The sequence below is a fragment of the Poecilia formosa genome, unplaced genomic scaffold, assembly GCF_000485575.1.
Source record: "Poecilia formosa unplaced genomic scaffold, Poecilia_formosa-5.1.2 Scaffold490, whole genome shotgun sequence".
Classification (NCBI taxonomy): Eukaryota; Metazoa; Chordata; class Actinopteri; order Cyprinodontiformes; family Poeciliidae; genus Poecilia; species Poecilia formosa.
The window spans coordinates 114329-133509 of NW_006800429.1; the positions used below are offsets into that span (position 1 = coordinate 114329).

The 19181-nt window shown below is 45.4% G+C and overlaps 4 protein-coding genes and 1 long non-coding RNA gene across 6 annotated transcripts in view; 3 read left to right on the forward strand and 2 right to left on the reverse strand.

The window, feature by feature from the left end:
- Window positions 1-11888, forward strand: part of LOC107833974 (uncharacterized) — a 17836-nt gene extending 5948 nt beyond the window's left edge. The window contains exon 3 of the long non-coding RNA XR_001659739.1: window positions 11851-11888. This is a non-coding gene — a long non-coding RNA (uncharacterized LOC107833974). The remainder of the gene's footprint in view (window positions 1-11850) is intronic.
- LOC103156609 (schwannomin-interacting protein 1) lies at window positions 1515-4409 on the forward strand. The gene is made up of 7 exons (XM_007578733.2): window positions 1515-1898; window positions 2154-2313; window positions 2574-2659; window positions 2840-2921; window positions 3060-3173; window positions 3273-3390; window positions 3889-4409. Exons 2-7 carry the CDS (start codon window positions 2158-2160, stop codon window positions 3981-3983), a joined length of 651 nt encoding a protein of 216 aa, XP_007578795.1. The 5' UTR covers window positions 1515-1898; window positions 2154-2157; the 3' UTR covers window positions 3984-4409.
- LOC103156610 (P2Y purinoceptor 3) lies at window positions 6719-11401 on the forward strand. The gene is made up of 2 exons (XM_007578735.2): window positions 6719-7685; window positions 9831-11401. Exons 1-2 carry the CDS (start codon window positions 7237-7239, stop codon window positions 10726-10728), a joined length of 1347 nt encoding a protein of 448 aa, XP_007578797.1. The 5' UTR covers window positions 6719-7236; the 3' UTR covers window positions 10729-11401.
- On the reverse strand, window positions 11785-16565 carry LOC103156612 (flavin-containing monooxygenase FMO GS-OX5). Of its 2 annotated transcripts, none has more exons than XM_016664503.1 (9): window positions 16015-16565; window positions 14790-15025; window positions 14576-14714; window positions 14360-14502; window positions 13701-13753; window positions 13500-13624; window positions 13260-13367; window positions 12937-13146; window positions 11785-12870 (listed from the first exon to the last, which is right to left on the reverse strand). In XM_016664503.1, the coding sequence occupies exons 2-9, from the start codon at window positions 14990-14992 to the stop codon at window positions 12559-12561; spliced, it is 1293 nt and encodes a 430-aa protein (XP_016519989.1). In that variant the 5' UTR covers window positions 14993-15025; window positions 16015-16565; the 3' UTR covers window positions 11785-12558. The 2 variants fall into 2 exon arrangements, with proteins under 2 accessions (XP_016519989.1, XP_007578798.1); XM_007578736.2 differs by having other exon boundaries at window positions 14790-15029.
- A 237-nt stretch (window positions 16566-16802) lies between these two features.
- Window positions 16803-18788, reverse strand: med31 (mediator complex subunit 31). The gene is made up of 4 exons (XM_007578737.2): window positions 18607-18788; window positions 18217-18291; window positions 17745-17841; window positions 16803-17185 (listed from the first exon to the last, which is right to left on the reverse strand). Exons 1-4 carry the CDS (start codon window positions 18614-18616, stop codon window positions 16972-16974), a joined length of 396 nt encoding a protein of 131 aa, XP_007578799.1. The 5' UTR covers window positions 18617-18788; the 3' UTR covers window positions 16803-16971.
- Between the last annotated feature and the right edge of the window lie 393 nt (window positions 18789-19181).

Below are 19181 nucleotides of genomic sequence, written 5' to 3' on the forward strand. Positions count from 1 at the left end.
TTGAAAGCATGCCAGGGAGAACTGCAGAGGTCCTGAAGAAGAGGGTTCACTGCAAATATTGATTTGCAGTGAATTGCATTAACTCATTCTGTCAATAAAAGCTTTTGTTACTCATAATATGATTGCAATTGTATTTCTGTATGTGATGAAAACATCTGACATACACACATGAAAACCAGAGGGCAGCAGATCATGTGAAAATATAATATTTGTGTCATTTTCAAAACTTTTGGCCATGACTGTAGTTCTCTCCCTGGTTTAACGCAACTGGATCAACTGATGGCTCATTAGAGGCCTAAGAAGAACACTGACATGCTGAAATGGTTGTTACTACCACCAGGGAGAGAACTAAAACATGCAGGATGCCGGCCCTGCTGTAAAGGTTAATTAAAAAACTAAAGGATTAATAAAGATCTAGAGAAACTCGGTGACTCCAGTGAATTTATTCAGGCTATATTTATACTAAACAATTTTTATAACTTCTGCAGATCAAATTTCCCGTAAATCTCCATAAATCAGGCAGAGGTTGTTTAAGATTATAAAAAATCTTTATTGTTTTATCCCCAACATCTGCTGGATCAGGGTCAGAACAATCTCCATGACAACGTGTATTTATATAATAAACCTGAAGTTGGTTATGGAGCGATTTTTATCAGAACCAAACGTCAAGAAACAGTGAGATGGTGACAGACATGCTGCTGCAGCTGAGTCTGCATGAGGTTCGGAACCGGAACCGGGAGGTTCAGGTTCGGCCTAGCAGTGAGATTCTGCTGCAGCAGGAATGTTTCCGGGTCCCTGAACGCATCACCGTCCATCTGCGCCGAGCCGTCAGTGAATATGTGAAACTCGACACGGGCTCCCATAACGCTTCACCGCCTGGGCGGAACCAGAACCCGGATCCAGTAAACCCTCCCAGCGATCCTACAGGTTCTGCTGCGTTCTGTTGGGCTCGGTTCCGGGTCCAGTCCAATCAGCCTTTGCGTTCACAGTTCATTTTCTGTTGAGTTCTGGAATAGTTCTGGAGGTGTTCTGCGACCCGTTTCCTCCAACCAGATGAATTTAATTTAATTTAACTTAATTGAATTTAATCAGTAATATCTCTGTAAATGCGCCACAATTAGAAAAAATTATCAATTAGTGCCGCTAAAAACAAAGAGATTTAAAATTATTTAACTTAATAAATTGTGTCAATAAATGCAAATACAATAATCAATACAAAAAAATAATAAACATAAGACAAAGAAGCTACAACACAATTGATGTAAAACTAAGTTAATTCATTTAGATGGTGAAACAAAGCGGGATGCAAAATGCAAAATCTGTCAAAATGTAGACAGATCCAATTTGTTTTTTTAAAATAGATCAGAAAAAAATAAAACAAGTGCTCCAATTTAAAAAAAAAATTTGTTACTAAAAATCAAAGTTAATCTTAATTTTTATTACGTTGTCATGTTAAACAAACGTAAATAAATACAGTTTAATCCAGTTGTAGTGCCGTGCTGCTCAGCAGTCACTAACATGGCTGAACCACCCAGCCCTCATCATGATGCTGCCACTCTCCACCAGCTGCTGAGTGTGAATAATAACTGATTATTTCCTGTGTTTTTCTCTGAAGCTGCAGTCAGGTCTCTCTGTGCGCCTCTTCCTCCTCCTGCAGGATGTCTGTGGGCGGAGGCCTGAGGAAGAGGAGGAGGAAGAGGAGGCTCCAGCCTTCCTCCAGGCCCGCTCCCACAACTCTTCAAGCAAACTTTCCTCCAATGTTTCCGTGAAACAAAAACTGCGACGCTTCGCGTGGCGCGGGAGCAAAAACACGCAGCGGGTCCCCGCGGGGCTGCGGGGCCCGCAGAGGGACGGCGGCATGTCGGGGAGATCCGCAGCCGCCTGGATGTGACTGCGAGGTGGGTCCGAGCTCCGGAGCTTCCCCCGCTGCTGGTAAACAACATGCGGCCGAGGAAAGGCGACCGGAGGCGGGGGAGAGGAGCGACACACCCCGCTGGATCTGGAGGGTTCAACCCGATAGATTACACCAGATTACATTAGATTAGATTAGATTAGATTAGATTAGATAGATAGATAGATAGAACTTTTAAAAGTTTAGTTCATAATAATGCAATTAAATCTGTTGGTTGAGCTTCTGATTGGTTGGTTTTCAGGAGGATGGAGGGAGGAACAGAGCCAGCAGAGGAGGAGGAGAAGGAGAAGGATCCTAATCACATCCCAGTGGAACACCAGGAGTTTCCCATCATGCACTGGGAGGAGCTGAGCCAGCGGATCGCTGAGCTGGAGAAGCAGGAGCAGGAGAGGAGGGAGAAGGTGAGGAAGGTCACATCCTCATCATCATCATCAGAGGTCTGTTAGCTGAGGACTACATTTCCCATGATGCCTAGCAGTTAGAGCAGGAACATGGTGATGTTTTCTCGGTTCTGTTTGGTTCTTGTTGGTCCGGTTTCAGGAGGTTCTGGACCTCCTAGCAGAACTTTTCCTGGTCCATCATTTCAGAACCAGCCATCAGAACCGAGGAGTGTGTTTCTGGAGTTTGGGTCGGACTGAAGGTTCTGGTTCTGTGTCTCCAGAGGAGGACGGGGCTGAGGACAGAGAACGTCTGGGAGGATGAGGAGGAAGACATCAGGAGGGGACGAGTCGCCATCTCTACGTCTCGGTAAAAATAACAGAACTTTTCTACCTGTCCCTGAATCCATCGCTATCTAGCCCCGCCCCTCCCTGTACCAGCCAATCAGATCCTCTGTCTTCAGTGACTCTGCGGGTCCATGACCTCTTGATGGATCTAAGCAGCAGAAAGCTGAACTTCCTCTCTGTTGACCTCTGACCTCTATTCCAGACTGAACCACAGGAACCTGCAGCTCTGCTTCATCAACAACAGCGACAGCGAGGATGATGAGGAGGAAGGAGCAGAGAGGAAGGTTCATCATCATCATCATCAACATCATCATCATCCTCATCCTCATTAAATCTGACCTTTGACCTTTGCCACATCTCCAGAATACCAAAGATATGTTTGCTTTGCAGTTTGCTGACCTCTGACCTTCCGGGCCCCTCAGGTTCCCATGGGAGCAGGACACAATGGTTGCCATGGCAGCGGGTTGAAACAGGAAGTGGCAGCAGCTCTGAGAGCGCTGAGAGACGATCTGCTGGCTGAGCAGCGGCAGCAGGAGGTAAAAACTGGGCCGGAACCAACCGGGTCAGAACCAGAGGCATAGCTGCTCACTGTGTTTGTGTGTGTGTGTGTGTGTGTGTGTGTGTGTGTGTCTCAGAGCCAGGCCAGCTGCAGCGGCGTCGCCCAGCGGAAACATCTGGAGCACAGAGAACTGCAAGATCTGAGCGAGACGCAGCTGATCGGCCTGCGGGGGGCGCTGCAGCAGGAGGTCCACGGTGAGGTCCACGGACAGGGCTGGAGGAGAACTGGGTCAGGACCGGCTCAGGACCTGTTCTGATCCGGTTCCCTCATCTGGTGTAAATCTCAGGATAACCTCTCAGTTCCAGCAGGAAGTTAAATTGATAAAAATATATTTTCTTACAGATTTATTGATCCATCTCCATGTTTGTTTTGAGATAATCAGAGAACAGATCCTCCTCCTCCCTGAGCTGCTGAAATGAACCAAAAACAACCAATCAGAGCCGGGAGGCGGGGCTTAGAGCTGTCAAATACTGATGGTGGAGAAACAACTTACCGTAGCCATGGCTATGCTAACTAGCCTTTGCTAGCTGCAGGTAGCAGAGACAGATAGTGACTGACAGCGCTAACATATTTTAGCTCTATGTTGTTCTCGTTGGTTACCATGACGACACCTGTTGTCTCTAAGCTAGGCATGTGGCGTTGAATGAACCAGCAGAAAAACAGAAATAACAGCTCTAATGTTTCCCTTCCAGCGCTGAGCGCAGAGCTGGTGGCCCAACTGCTGGTCCGGGACCAGCTGAGGACCAAGCAGGATGCCATGCTGCTGGACGTCCAGGACCTGACCTGACTCCAGAACCAGAACCGGGCCGAGCTGCTGTCTGGTCGGGATGCTGCGCTCCGTCCCGGGGGAAACCAACGGACCGAGGTCCAACAGAACCACCCGGAAGGCCTGGACGGAACCAGAACTGGGTCATAATGGACCTCCGGTTCTGCTCAGCGGGTTCTGGAGAACCGCTGATCGACCCAGACCGGAAATCAATCAGTTTGATTAGAAATTAATCAATAAGTTTATTTAACTCAGTGTTTGTTTCTGATCAGATTCAGGTTAAAGTTTAATATTAAACTATATTCATGTTTATATTTTATTCTGAGTTTATTAAATCTGAACAAACGTGAAAAACTGAGGAAAGTTTCACTGTGACTTTATTAAATGACGAATAAATAATAACAAACTGTTTAAATCTGTATTAAATATATTTGGAGGAAAATGAGATTCTGACCCGGTTCTGTGCATTTCATCTGGAGGTTCTGACACCGACCAGGGTCTCAGGATCTGTCTGGTTCTGATCGTCTCTGAACCGAGATCAATGGAAACCCGATAAGAACCAGCAGGACCGGGTTCACTTCCGATCGGATAACAGATGGACTGTCTGAACGGTTCTGGATTCAGAAGAAACATGTTAAATGATGCTGGTCTGGGTCAGAAGAACCAAACAGAACCAGACAGAACCTCTGGTTCTGAATGGATCAGATCATTTTAACGTTATCTTGGTTCTGTTTGGTTCTTGGTCCAGTTCAGGAGGTTCTGGACCTCCTAGCAGAACTTTGTTGGTCCATTGTTTCAGAACCAGCCATCGGAACCGAGTTCCGGTTCCTGCTGCAACTGCTGCTCTGATAACAATCACTATGGGGCGTTCAGGGAGGCTGGGATCATCCAGCGCCACTGGATCACAGATTATGATGATGATGTTGGCGGGGGGGCGGGGCCTGAGGAAGAGGAGGAGCTGCTGCTGCTGAGGTGATGAAGGTGGGGAGAAGCAGAGAGGCGAGGGGAGCGAAGGTGAGCTGAGTTTCCTTCTTTCTAACGGAAAGTTCTGGTTCTGATTTACGGATCAGAACCAGAACCATAAATCATGTCTGTGTTGATCTGAGCGATGAAGATTAAAGTTGTTCCAGAAGATCTTCATCAGGAACATCACAGAATAATCTGAGGATGATGACGGTAACCTGAAGCTTCAAAGATAAAACATGATCAGAACTACATCTACTCTTCCTCATCTTCCTCCTCCTCTTCCTCTCTCTCCTCCTCCTAGTCTTCTTCTTCCCCTTCTTCTTTCACCTCTTCATCCTCTTCCTCTTTCTCCTCCTCTTCCTCTGCAGTCTGTGGATTTGGTTTCATTCTGGCTCATTAATAATTCAGACATGATGAAGGTGATGAAGGTCAAACCCAAATCTGAGGAAGAGGAGGGAGGCTGAGAAAAACTGAAGCTGAATTTAAACATAAAGTTTGATCCGTAATAATAATAATAATCAGCAGCCAAACAGAGCGCGAGGCGTTCAGGGACCGTTGTTAGTCGTCACATTCAGTGAGCTGCTCTTTATTTTGTCGCCAAGCAGAAATAAATTATTAAAACGTTAAATATTGAAAGAGCTGATCAGTTGGGCGCTACATGAAATAACAAAGCAAGATGCTGGATCAGTCAGAAGGAAAAACAGACACAAAAAGACAACTTTATATTAATCAAATCATATAAAAATTATACAAAAAATCTCTTAAGACCAACATGTTGATCGACCTGATGAATCAACATATTGATTCATCAGGGCCACACAAAATCACTCCAGGGGCCACAGCTGGCCCCTGGACCACTCTTTGGACACCCTGGTCTAGAATAATGCGCCCCCTGGTGGAATTGTCCTGAACTGTGAGGATCAACATCAGAGCTGCTGAAATTACAGGTTTGATATTTCCTAAAACGGCATGAATCACCTGAAAAATCAGTTGCTCTCTCAAATTCCTTAATTCCTTAATTCATCTCTCTAAGTCAGTGGTTCTTAACCTTTTTTGAGGTACCGAACCCCCCAGTTTCATATGCGCATCCACCAAAACCCCCAACCCCCACAGAAAATAATTTTCGGTATTCTGATTTATTAATGTAATTATATTAGTTGTATTACCTCCCCCACGCCACTAGAGGCAGTACCAACCCCGAAAAGATGTGACTAAGGAACAGATTTAGACTATAGAATTTGGTAAAAACTGTGAGCTTTGCTGAAGGGTTAGGGTTAGGGTTAGGGGTTCAAACTGCTGGCTCATGCTGTAGGGTAACAGTGACTCTGCAGGAATCTGAAGTATTTAAAATAATAATTGTTCCAATGGAAAGATTCACATTTACACTTTTATTGTGATTTGATGACAGACCGTGTGATTATGATAAAGAAAGAAAACTGCAAAAAAAAAGAAAAAGAAAAGAGAAACTAAAGTAGAAATGGGAACATAAGACAGGAGAACATGCAGCTCTGCAGGAATTACAGTTTTCCTGGCGTTCCCGTTGCTGGAAATCAAACTGATCCACATCACAACAAATATCCATCATCCAACTGCTGTGATGTCATCACACAGTATAGCCATGGCAACCTGAGGGCTCACCATTGGTCGACTTAAAGCTTCACCTTTGGTTGGAGAAAGTCCGGACTCACCAGTTCAGGAAAATATAAAAATATGGTTGTTATGACAGCTTGTTCAAGCAGTTTGGATGTTCAGTCTTCGGATTAAATGATGTTCAGGATGAGTGAGCAGAACTTGTACAGTACACCGTGATGACATGAGCACAGAATCAGTTCCATGGCAGCTCAAAGGAATTTGAGACTTGTTCACAGAAATGAGAAACTGCCTGGTTGATACAATCATTGGCAGATTGAACAGGAAGTCTAGAAAATTTCAACCTGGTCTGAGAAATGCACCAAAATCTGGGAGGGCTTTCTGTCTGTCAGCATTTAACCTGGTTCTGGATGTAACCCTGGACTGGTTCTGGACGTAACCCTGACCCAGACTCTCCAGCAGCTGGAACCGACCTGCTGAACGGGGAGGAGAGGCTTCCGGAAAACTGCGTTAATCATTCAGGAGCTAATGGAGCGGGACACAGCCTTCATCAGCAGAACACGGCGGCAGGACGCACAACAAGCTGCAACCACTAATGAGGCTGTTTCTGTGTCCAACAGGTACCGACAGATAGACAGATAAATAGATAGATGGAACTTGGCTTCTACAATGCCAGTGGATTCAGATTGGGTTGACCTTTAACCCTCAGAGGTTCGTGATGGGTCTGGACCGGGTCTCTACCACCACTCCACACATCAGCTACCTGGGTGCGGTGAGCCTCAACACCTCCACTCCTTATGCCTCCTCCACCTCCTCCACCCTGCCTCCGTCTTCCTGCAGCATCGATGAATCCTACAAGTACGTCTTCCTGCCCGTCTGCTACTCCCTGACCTTTCTGTTCAGCCTGGTGCTGAACTCGGTGGTTCTGGTGCGGTCGTGCCGGCCCCATGGTGGCGGCGGGCGGCGCTGGAACACCTCTCTGATCTACATGGTGAACCTGGCCACCACAGACCTGATGTACGGCCTGTCGCTGCCCTTCCTGGTGGCGAGCTACGTGCTGAGGGACCACTGGGTGTTCGGGGACTTCATGTGCCGCCTCGTACGATTCCTCTTCTACTTCAACCTCTACTGCTCCATCTTCTTCCTCACCTGCATCTCTGTGCACAGGTAGGATGCTCTATGTCATGAAGCCATGGATTCCAGTCAGGGGCAAAACAGTTTTCTGATGTGAATGCAGACACATTTTAGCCCCTGTGTGCCTCTGCTACTCATCAGCACAAGCAAATGTTAAGTACAGAAATGTTGACTAGACGTAATTTTTCCACCATGACTATGGCACCCTTTTAGTTCAGTGCCCCTAGGCGTAGCATATTTAGCGTTCCCACTTTTTGCACCACTGGCTCCATCAATAAAGCCTCAGATAAACCAAAATTTAGGAAAACTTTCAGGGTTTAATTGTAAGCATTGAAAGTTCCTTTGAATGCTTTGAAGTATTTCTGTTTCTCTCTGAATTATTCCTATTCATTCAGGTGATTTAACAAGCTCCGCCTCCTTCCTCCCAGGAAGGTACACCTGCCCATGTTCATGGACAGTTTGTGTAAATTCCTGGTATTGTTAATTTTTTATTATTTTTTACCTTTGAACTGTAAGTCACTAGTGGACAGTAGCTGTGAAACGTCTGAGGGTCTATGGACCTCTGAGCCAATCAGAGGCCTTGAAGCCAGGGGAACCTTGGCCCATTTAACCAGTTGAGTTTAGTATTAAGGCAGAAAAACTGCTGAACAACCTGAACTCATTTTCTGAAGGATTCTAGAAAGCTGCGTGGAAAATGTTCTGGATGTGTTTTCTTTTCTTTTTTGCAAATCTTCTGACTTGAGGAACCCTTTGTTATTTGTTGGGTTCTGGTATTCTGGGTCGGTTCAGTCGACAGCGTGATGCTCGTCAGCCACTGACTTCCTGTGGATTTCCTTCCACTCTGTGATTTTCCAAAGTGTTTTCCTCCGTTGGAAGCTTAATGACGGTTTAGTCACACACCGTTAACTCTGACAGTGCGTGACCCCGTTGGACGGACCAGGGGGTCAATGAGCCCGGGTCTGTCAATAGAACCGCTGAACCTGCCAGTCAGTTTTAATGAAAGAAGCTGGAAATCTTGATGAAAATCTAGAAATATTTAATATTCAATTTGTTCTGCAGTATTTGTTTGGTTTCCATCCATAATAATTATCATCCATCCATTACCAAGAAGTTAGACAACAGAAAACAGAAAACTCTGCAGTAAACTGTAAGTTATACTTCCTGAAGTTCTGAAGAGTCCAAATGGAGACAGTTGGACTCTGAAGAACCTCTGAATCTGTCCATGATCCCTTGTAATGTTTATGGGGTTCATGGACATATTATAAGGTGTAGCTATGGAGTCATTTGCTTTTATTCACATGATGAGGTCCTGCTGGTAGTTATGGTGGTTACAATGTTTAGATCTGGTCCCATAACTGGTAAGAGGTGGAATACTGTGGACCTTTGCCTAATTACAGATTGTTGAGGTCCAACTGGCTGCAGCCCAAGTGCTTCTGCGGTAGTACCAGACAGTTTCTGTTGTTCAGATTAATGCATATTAAGGTATGCCTGGTGTTTAAACTGTAAAAATAGGCAGCTACAAGCATTTTTAGAGGTGGTTTGGAGCACTCATGGATTTCAGCTGTTTACAGGCAGTTATGGTCCCTAATTCCCACAAATACCAGGGGTGCACTACTTTCCCTACAGACCATGTTGAGTCTCTGCAAACAGCTGAGAAGTTCCAGTATCTTGGTGTCTTTTATTTGAAGAGAAGCAGGATAGAGCGAGAGATTAATAAAGACATCATGTCTGCACAGACATGAATGTTGAATGTTGATTCAAGACCTTGATGATTTCTGATACTGTGTGGTGTGGACAGATTATAAAGTGTAGTTATGGAGTGTGTGTTGGGCTTTACAGGCAGGTACTGGAGCACCTGAAGGTCAGCAGACATTCAGGTCTGCTGAATGTTTGCAGACCTTCAGCAGACCTGAAGGTCCTTTCGGACCTCATTAGTTTGGATGTTTTGATGTTTTTGTGTCAGACACCACTTATTGGAATTTAACAGGGTCACATTGTGGGCCTAAGTAGTGTTGAGGGGTCCTGTCTTGGTTTGGTGTAAACAGACATTGCATTGGTCCATTGCTGAAATCATTGATTACTTGAGCGCAGACTAAATAGTATTCGTCTGTCATCAGCATTTAGTCCCTGGTGGAGTTAGAACGAGGTCATGTAAACCAACTCTTGATGTGTCTGCAGGTACCTGGGGATCTGCCATCCAATGAGGACCATCACTCTGGAGAGCAAGCGGGTGGTGAAGGCGACGTGTGCTTCGGTGTGGGTGGTGGTCTTCGTTCTCACCTGTCCTATTTTCAGGTTTGCCCAGACAGGAGACGTTACTAGAAGAGGTTCTGGAGCTGTTGGACCTGAGGGGACGAGGTTTGGAGACAACAGGACTGAGGAGAAGTATGTGAACTGTTGGGACGACGCCATCGATAAGGACTTTCCTGAATATGTCCCATATGGCATTGTCCTTCACCTGCTGGGCTTCTTCGTCCCCTTTGTCATCATCGCTTGGTGCTACTCTCAGGTGGTCCGGACAATATTTCAGAGCCTACGGTCTCCACCCAGTTCAATAGAGGGCGGTGAGGATGGAGCAGTTGGGGACGGAGCAGTTGAAGGAGGTCGAGATCGGGAGAGAACTTCAGTCTCCATCTCTGGATCACAGTACTCCCACTACATCCGGAGGCGGCGCAAATCCATTAAAACCATTGTAACCATCACGCTGCTGTTTGCGCTCTGCTTCCTGCCCTTCCATGTGACCCGGACGTTGTTCCTGCTCCTGCGGCGGGGGCAGCTCGGCGGCTGCAACGCCATGAAGGCCGTCTCCATCTGCTACAAGGTCACCAGGCCTCTGGCCTCCTGCAACGCCTGGCTCAACGCACTGCTCTACTTCCTGACGGGAGATAAGGGTGCCCCCTGCTGCTGGCCAGTGGAACGCACAGTGCACCAGGACAGAAGAAATGGCTCCCTCTGGTGGCCATTAACAATACTGAGGAAGGAAGGAGGCGGAGAGGACGACCAGGAGGCGGCCGAGAAGGTAGCAAGGGAGCTGCAGATGGAGAATGAATCCAAGTCTTCACGGATCATCTTCTAGGACCTTTGAAGATGATCCGGGATCATCTTCAAAGATGATCCGTGCTTATCTTCATGTCAACGGGTTGAGCAACAACGGATTGAGTAACAACCCGTTGACATGTTGCCCTGAACCTCCTCAGTGACTCCTGAGTGTTGATCTGATACAACTTTATCAACAGACCAAGTTTCAGTCGTCTGGTGCAGAGTCCTGATGGCGACCCAGTTCTTTGGTTCTGGTGTGATGAAACAGAGACAGATCCGGAGATGGTTTCCTGGGTCCTCCTGCTCTACAGAAATTACATGTTTCCTCAGTTGTTATGTTTAACGGCTTCCATTGATCATAAGTAACCTGAACATGTCCCATGAAGCATTGCTCCTGGCAGGAAGCTGGTGGGATCATGGATTGGACTTTCATTGTTCTAGATTCTAGAAGATGCTGCATCTGATAGACCCGTCAACCTCCACGTTTATCTTCACCAATGTGAGATTAGGATTGGGAGACTGGGATTAAAGGTGGATTACAAACATTTTAACCCAACCTTCCCTCAGAAGCTGTGAGTGAGCCACTCCAAGTCGGACCGGCTGTGGTTCTGGTGTCCCTGTTGTTTTAATCTCAGGTGGTTTCTCCTTTCGGACCTCATTAGTTTGGATGTTTTGATGTTTTTGTGTCAGAATTAAAGTGTTTGTGACTCCAGCTTTTGTCCATCCTTCGTGATACCAAGAAGATCTGTTTTCTCACACAGATCAATAATCGGGTCATCTCTGTTTAGATTGAACCTCCTTTAAGAATTTTAGATGTGTTTTAATTGAAACATGAACCACATGGCAACAATCAGCCAATCATGACCGTTCTCCAGATTTTCTGTGTAGATCCTGGCACGAAGAGTTTACCTGTTATTAGTTTACTCATTTATTATAAATCTGCCATTAATCATTCAATATTAATAAATGAACATGAATTAATAATGAATTTATGTTAATTTATTGTGAGTTAAAAGTTGCAATCTGAAGCTGATGGTGAAATTTAAAAAAAAAACAATTAGTAGATAAAATATAAAATAAATTCATCTGCATGGCCGACTTTACACAATAAACTTTATTTATGCCATCAAAACAGATTAATGGAAATCATTTTATATAGTGATGATAATGATGTAATACTGAGATAATTATGATGATAATCAGTGTTCAAAGTGTAACATGAGCTAAAGAAGTGTTTTCCACAGTGGAGACCGCAGCCACATGGGGGGCCACCAGGAGGCGCTAGACGGCCTCAGAAAAATGGATCATAGATTGAATCTTAAACATCAGAAATTTTTAATCATAATTTTTTAGATGATAAAAAAATATGACCTAATCTGTTTTCAAATCATAATTCTATAAGTTTTTAAAACATTATTGAAATGTTATTTGTCATGCTCATCTCACTGATTCATTAAGGTGCTTTGCTGCTTAAGCTAGCATAGCAGCAAAATGGAAAAGTTTCTAACCAGAAACAAACTGAAGGAACAGTCCAGCAGCCGATTCCTTCAGGAAACTGCTGCAGAGAAACCCTAATAACCTAATAATTTATGACAAATTAATGTAGTAATTACCGAATAGTAACTAAAAATGAGAAAAAACATCCCACAAGTCGATGTTTCTTGACATGTTTTGGGTTTCTGTTTGGGGAAACAGAAACCCAGTTTCTGTTTAGGAACTGGGCTGGGAGTTCCCAGCCCAGGACTGGGAACTCCTGAGCTAAAGAATCACAGAGGTAGTTCCAGGTCATAACCAGCAGATGGCGTCAGAGTTACAGACAAGATAGAGAGGTTCTCTGGGTCTCAGTAGAACCTAATGGACCTCCTCATCAGCCTATCTGCTCCCACCGGGTGGTGCTCACCAGCCTGTAGTTGAACTCCCGGTAGTTTTCTGGGTGAACCTGTCTCTGCCTCCAGACCTCCTCGTAGAGGCTGCGGACTGCCGGCTGGAGCGGTGGGAAGCCGGCGGAACCGGCCAGCGAATCGCAGTATTCCCATTGGTCCTGGTCCAACTTCAGCAAGTGGTGGCGCTGGACCCCGGCCTCCAGTTTCCTCTGCTGCTCCCTCTGCACCGCTTCCTCCATCTGCTCCTGAGGCGGCACGGCAACCGATCCGTCCAGCACCGCCAGAGCGAACTGGACCTGAGGAGAGCAGAACCGTCTGAGACCGCTCCCCAAGGTTTTTCACTGGTGGATGCTACGGCTCACCTGGCAGTCGAAGTTGGGGAAAGGGCAGATGATCTTACAGATGCCAATGAAGATCAGTGAAGGGAAAGCGGGAGGCATCATGTAGCGGTACAGAGGGGACACCACATGGTTCTGGATCTCCAGACCCAGCCGGGCCGAGTCCAGGAACGGGTAGCTGAAGTTGTACCCAGTGCAGAAAATCAAAACATCAGCCTGACACACAGAGCCGTCCTGAGGGGAACATTTAAACCAATCATAGGGAGGTTTCACTTCAACATGAAACATTCTAAGGTTCTGGAACCAGAAACGGAGCCAAAGTGATTGGTTCTGCAGGACGGGCTCACCTGAAGGCGGATGGTTCCGTCGTCCTGGACCGCCACCACGCAGCTTGCCTGCTGGATCCCAGGAGGAAGAGGAACGGTCAACGGAGGGTTCCGGTGACTCAGAGTCACCTGCAGAGAAAACACTTTCTCATTGGTTGATTTGGACTCTGAAGTCATCGGACAGGAACAAGGAGGACACGTTTAGCTCTGGAGAACTCCGAGTTAAAAATGGTTTATGGTTTTAATGAACTCTGATGGTACCTTGGCTCCAACCTTGACCAACTCAATGGAAATATCCAGTCCGGAAGCTTTTGCTCCCAGAACCACCACCGTCTGACCCGAGAACGGCTCAGCGAAGCGGTACGAGTGACTGTGGAGAACCGTTCCTGCAAACACACAGTGTTTATCGAAAGTCTTTACTCTGTTTGACATGACATTCCCTGACTCAGAGAAACAAGGTACCTTTAAAGTTCTGTATCCCTGGGATGTTTGGGATGTGAGGGTCCGAGTAATGCCTGAGGACACAGACATTCAACCTTTGAGACCTTACGTCGGAGCAACAGTGATTCCCAGTGGCAAGAGGTGGAATAACATTCTGTTTTTAAGCCCTACAAGGAATTACAAGAAACATCAGGTTTCCCTGTAATTCTGTAGTTAGAAAATGATAATCTGAAATGTTCCACCAACACAGTATTTAGTGGAAGATAATGCTAAATTATTAAATCAACACAGTATTTAGCAAAAACTAATGCTAAGTGACACAATGTATCATGGGAAGGTGGAGAGTAAAAACCGTCAATGTCAGTGACCCTCATCACTGACATTGATAAGGAACAGAATCGAGGATAGGGTGAGAGACTCATGTCATGTTTATGGCCTCTATAGTGACTTCTATTACCCAGCGCCACCTTCGCATCATGGCTTGAGGCAAATTCACGAAGACGGTCCAAAGCGCTCAAGGTTAGACTGGATCAGCCAGAGAGACCCGGCAGAACCAACAGAGGTGAACCGAACTGACTGGGTTTGTTGAAGCTAACAGAGTTTATAGCCAATATGAAAACATGCTTCTGATTTTTCACTTCATTATCATGTAGATACCATGGTAGCAACCTGCTACGCACCCTGAACAGATGAACACTGCATCAAATGTCTCCGTTTTCCGATGACCCGTTGGGTCTGATGATGTCACTTCCCATGTGACCTTGCTCTCCCCGTTCTCTGTTGTCATGGAAACTGGCGTGACGTTTTCCACCGCTGTGTCAAACTGGTGATGAAGGATAAATCGGTTATCTTGACTGGGATGGTTACCGGACTCCGGGATCAGCGGGAAAACTCACCCGGATGTGAGGCCGGATCCGGAAGTTCTCACAGTACCTCTCCAGGTACCGCTGGACCTCCTGGTGGGACAGGAAGCTGCTCAGCTCAGGGTCAAAGGGGAAGTCAGGGAACATCATCACCTCTTTGGGCAGGTTGGTTCTGTTTGGACAGAGAACTTGGTCACAACTCATGAGGAGTCAGATGCTCCCCCTTCTGGCGGACAGGTGACCCTACCTGAGGTCCCTGTACATGCTGCTGAGCACCGGCCTCCCGTTGGGGTACGTCCCGATTCGCTCCTCGTAGCACCAGGTCCCGCCCACATTCCCACTGAGCTCAAACACCACTGGTGGGGCAAAGCTGGTGGGGCGGGACAGGATATGGCGAGCCGCACAGAGTCCGGCCGCCCCCGCTCCAACCACCGCTACTCGCTGCAGCATCCTGTGGTTCTGGTCCAGAGGGAGGGGCTGGACCTTCCTGGACAGAAACATTCCCACATTAAAGATCCGGGATGGGTCCACAACACCGCCGTTGCCATGGAGCCTTATTCTGGGATGTTATCTTGTCTTTGATCCTCACAGGTTCAAATATGTACATACACCCCTACTGATTATTGTTTATATCCAAGTGGTGGGCACTGCTAACCTAAAAGCTAGCTGTGCTAGCTGTAAAGCACTAATCATGAACATTAGTTCTGCTAATGCTAAATGGTTTAACCAGCATATTAGGCATAAGCTAATGCTAAAGTGCCAAATCAGCATATTTAGTATAAGCTACTGAAGCGCTAAAGCAGCATGATGTTTAGTGTAATACTAATGCTAACATGCTATACCAGCATGATATTTCGTATAAGCTAATGCTAAGACACTATGACAACATAATTTTAGTGTAAGCTAAGGCTAATGCTAAACCGCTACACCAACATAATATTTAGCGGAAGCTAACACATCAGGGGTGGGGGGGTGGAGTTTTGCTTTTGGATTGTTGTTGTACAAGAATATATATATATTTTTTTTAAATATATTAAGTAAGGTTATTTTATTTGGAATGGAAAAGTGTGACATTAGTGATACAGAACTTTTATTCGTTGTTAACGTTTTTTTATTACTCAACAGGACATTGGTTGGTCACATAACTGCACTCATCTGACTGGACCCAGTTTGGACTTTGTCCTCGGGAAGACAAGACCGAGGAAACCACGGGGTCACTGATTCACAGAACCGATCAACTTTAATCCACATAACACGAATCAGCAGAAAAACAGAACCAGAATATCTAAAAACAGAATAAGAGCTGCGCCAAAATCTGCCCAAAAACAACTTGGGACCCTTCTAACTTTCTAACTAGCCTGTAACTATCCTGTTGCTAGCCTGATAACAGTGGTGCGCTGAGCGCTTTAAAGCATCTATAATCGGTGATTAGGGTCATGTTGATCAGTACGATCGATAAAATCATCCGGTACCGAATGTAATGTCCAGCTTGGATCCCTGCTGCTCTCCGGAGCTGAAGACGGAAGGCGCGTTTCTACCGGGGCGCGATTCAATTCACAACACCGGAAGATTGCTAACGGAAACTGGATGAGTGTTACAGAGAGAATGGTTCACCGTGTTCCCGAAGTAACAGAGGAACTTCCGCTCTGAACCCTTCACAATAAAGGTCCCAACAAAACACACATTTACTGTTACTGATCACATTTCAAAAAGACATTTTACTTTATTGTTTTTCACTTTTTAAATTATGTTTTGAATGTTACGGAATATAATAAGCTTTGTTCCTTTTATATTGTCCAAAATGAAGTAATAACCAACTAAAAACGTATGTTTGTTCTTTTTGCAATATCTCATGATTCTGAGCTAAAATATTTTCCCTGCAGGGATTATTACTAAGGTATCCTCCAGTATAACCATTTTATTCTTCTAGAACAGTACCTCATTATGGCAGCATGTAGGAGCACATCTGCCACATTGGTTCTGATTTGTTCTTTTCTAAACATGAGTTAATTTTCTGATTGAGGCGTTTTTAATGTTTGGTCATTTATCCTGTGTGGTTCTGGATCAGATGGAAAGATTTCTGATCTTACCTCTTTAAGATTATTTCACTCTGAAGATATTCGGATGATTTGAGTTATGACAACATTTTATTTCTGTTTGGGATGATAAAGTCTCAAACTGAATCTTTGCTCTCAGCAGACAGAAGCTGAGAGTTGGTCTGACCGTGTTTCCAGCGCTGCAGCATCTCCAGGAAACAAACTGAACCCAAACTTTTTATTAGAAAAGAAGAAGAAGAAAGGCAGCATAAACAGGTAGTAAACACAAACTGTTGCAACAGGCCAGGAAACCTTCAGCTTGCTGCAGCTCTGTCCCAATCAAGTCTCCAGCCGGTTCTGATCCGGTCAGCGTCCGTCCACAGACAGTGTCCATCATTTGGCGGCGGTGTTGCCGTGCTGCGGCGGCTGCTGTGGCGCCTGCTGCTGCTCGGCCAGCGCCTGCTGCAGCCGCGTGCGTTTCCTGGAGTAATGCTGCCAGTGCAGCAGCTGCTGTTCATCGATGAACTTGGCGCACTGAGCATTGACCAGCTCCTTCCTGAAGTGTTCGTACTGCAGCAGCTCCAGCATGTGGAGGCAGTGGGGGTACCTGCAGGGGGAGGGAGAGAGTGAGCACCTGGACCATCCACTGAGAGGTAGAGAAGAAGAAGAACTAGAGAAACTAGAAGAACTACACCAACTAAGTGAAGAACTATGAAGAATCACTAGATAAAGAACTACAAAAATAGAAAAATACCTAGATGTTGAAGAATGAAGGAGGAGGAAGAATGAAGTAAAGTAGAAGTAGAGGAAGAAGAGTTGTGCGAGTTCATGAGTTCATCAGAGTCCATAAACCCCCATGAGGGTTGGACTGGGTTCAGGTTCGGGTTCTACCCTCTGACCCAAACCGGGTCGTCCAGAACCTCTCTGGATGATTTCTAAACTAGAATCTGGATCAGGCCTAATTCTGGCTCTCCAGAACCAACAGAACCAACATTTAAACTCATAATCTGAACCGGTTCAGTAAAACTGCAGATTGAATTGGATCTAAAACTTGAACAGGTCTGAAGAACCTTCCTAGAGTTCTGACCCGGTTTGGATCGGAGATCATGGTTCCACTATGTAGCTGATGAATCAATTGGACCTGGGTCAGAGGTTCTGGAGCTTACTTGAGGAACTTGGCGTATTCGGGTTCCTTCCAGTACAGCAGGTACTTGAGGTAGTTGATGAAGGGTCGATCTCTCAGGAACCCTCTCTGGGCCAGGACTGCAATACAAACACATGAACCGGGTCAGCCGCAGACAGACGGGTTCTACAGCAGAACCGTCTCCACAAACCCCATGCTCTCTGTGTTATGTGGCTCCAGTTAGAACAGAACAGAACCTACGTGGTTCTGACTCAGAAAGGATCAAACACTGACTAAAGGTTACTGCAGGTCAGTCTTGTGAAACCCAAATGGTTTTGACTTGGATTCTGCAGGAACTGGAACTCATCCGGATCATATTAAAAGTTTTTGATTCTCTTCCAGATTAACCAGTTTGGGTTTGGTTCCGGTTCCGCTCAGAATAAACCAATATTTTGGTTAAAACGGTGAAATGCTCCTTTATTGCTCCTCTTGTGGACTGAAACCGGGTCACTTACAGTTCAGGTAGTTCGGGTTGGCCAGACACTGGACGAACTCCAGTTCGGACTGGAACCGGTTCTTAGCCTGGTCGTCTGGAGGACAGAACAGAACAGAACCTGACTCAGCAACGAGCACAGCAACAACCAGTAAATTATCTATTTAACAGTCAGTTCCTGCTTTCTTCACCAGACTCCATTTAAAAAAAACATCATTTTAAGGTTGGTTTGTTTTTATTCTACATAAAACTCATCTAGCTAACTAAAAACACTGAATAATACAACTTTACAGATTTCCTTAACCACCGGCGCAACATATTTTAACCTTTCACTGATTTTAATAATGATGAAATTATCTAAACAATTAGCTTCTTAGCCTGCTCTCAAAAGAAGATAACAACGTCCACTAACCAGTTTCCATGGCAACACGGATTCTCCGACCAGATGAGGAAGATAAAAAAAAAAGTAATCTCACCAAAAAGATGCTAAGAGACTTTAATACTCAGAGAGTTGATCTTTGTTGGGGTTAGCTGTCCGCCATCAAACATTCATCGATATAACCGTCGTGTATCCACGACTTTTTATTTCAATTTACGGCTTGTGTTGTTCAGTATCTGGACACCAGATGGAGACATTTAACAGCCACAGAGAGCTGAACTGGGATGAGAAAAAGAAAGCAAGGAAGGACTGAAGTTAAAGAACTTTCTCAATGTGTTTTCTCAGTCAGTGTTTTTTTAATGAAAATATTAAAATATTATGGCCACCTATCTAATGATGTGTTTGTCCCACTTTTGCTGCCCCGACCCATTGAGAAATGGATTCCTCCAGACCTCTGAAGGTGTTGTGGTATTGGGTATTAAGACTTGTGGAGCACATCCTTGAAAAGTTTAAAATCCACTTGTAAAAGTATAGTATAAGACTAATTGAAAACAGCATGTTTAACCACCTTTTTCTATACCAAACTGAAATAGGTGATATTATGATTT

What these genes read in the sequence shown, in the direction of transcription:
- med31 (XM_007578737.2), bottom strand. An exon ending in CAACCCGAACTACCTGAACT is followed by an intron (nt 17,842 to 18,216) that starts GTAAGTGACCCG and finishes TTTGTATTGCAG; the next exon opens with TCCTGGCCCAGAGAGGGTTC. An exon ending in GAATACGCCAAGTTCCTCAA is followed by an intron (nt 17,186 to 17,744) that starts GTAAGCTCCAGA and finishes CTCCCCCTGCAG; the next exon opens with GTACCCCCACTGCCTCCACA.
- LOC103156610 (XM_007578735.2), top strand. Translation starts at nt 7,237, where the DNA reads ATGGGTCTGGACCGGGTCTCTACCACCACTCCACACATCAGCTACCTG. An exon ending in ACCTGCATCTCTGTGCACAG is followed by an intron (nt 7,686 to 9,830) that starts GTAGGATGCTCT and finishes ATGTGTCTGCAG; the next exon opens with GTACCTGGGGATCTGCCATC.
- LOC103156612 (XM_016664503.1), bottom strand. Translation starts at nt 14,992, where the DNA reads ATGCTGCAGCGAGTAGCGGTGGTTGGAGCGGGGGCGGCCGGACTCTGT. An exon ending in AGCATGTACAGGGACCTCAG is followed by an intron (nt 14,715 to 14,789) that starts GTAGGGTCACCT and finishes CTGTCCAAACAG; the next exon opens with AACCAACCTGCCCAAAGAGG. An exon ending in GCAGTGTTCATCTGTTCAGG is followed by an intron (nt 13,754 to 14,359) that starts GTGCGTAGCAGG and finishes CTGTGTCCTCAG; the next exon opens with GCATTACTCGGACCCTCACA.
- LOC103156609 (XM_007578733.2), top strand. Translation starts at nt 2,158, where the DNA reads ATGGAGGGAGGAACAGAGCCAGCAGAGGAGGAGGAGAAGGAGAAGGAT. An exon ending in GTCGCCATCTCTACGTCTCG is followed by an intron (nt 2,660 to 2,839) that starts GTAAAAATAACA and finishes CCTCTATTCCAG; the next exon opens with ACTGAACCACAGGAACCTGC. An exon ending in GCTGCAGCAGGAGGTCCACG is followed by an intron (nt 3,391 to 3,888) that starts GTGAGGTCCACG and finishes TTTCCCTTCCAG; the next exon opens with CGCTGAGCGCAGAGCTGGTG.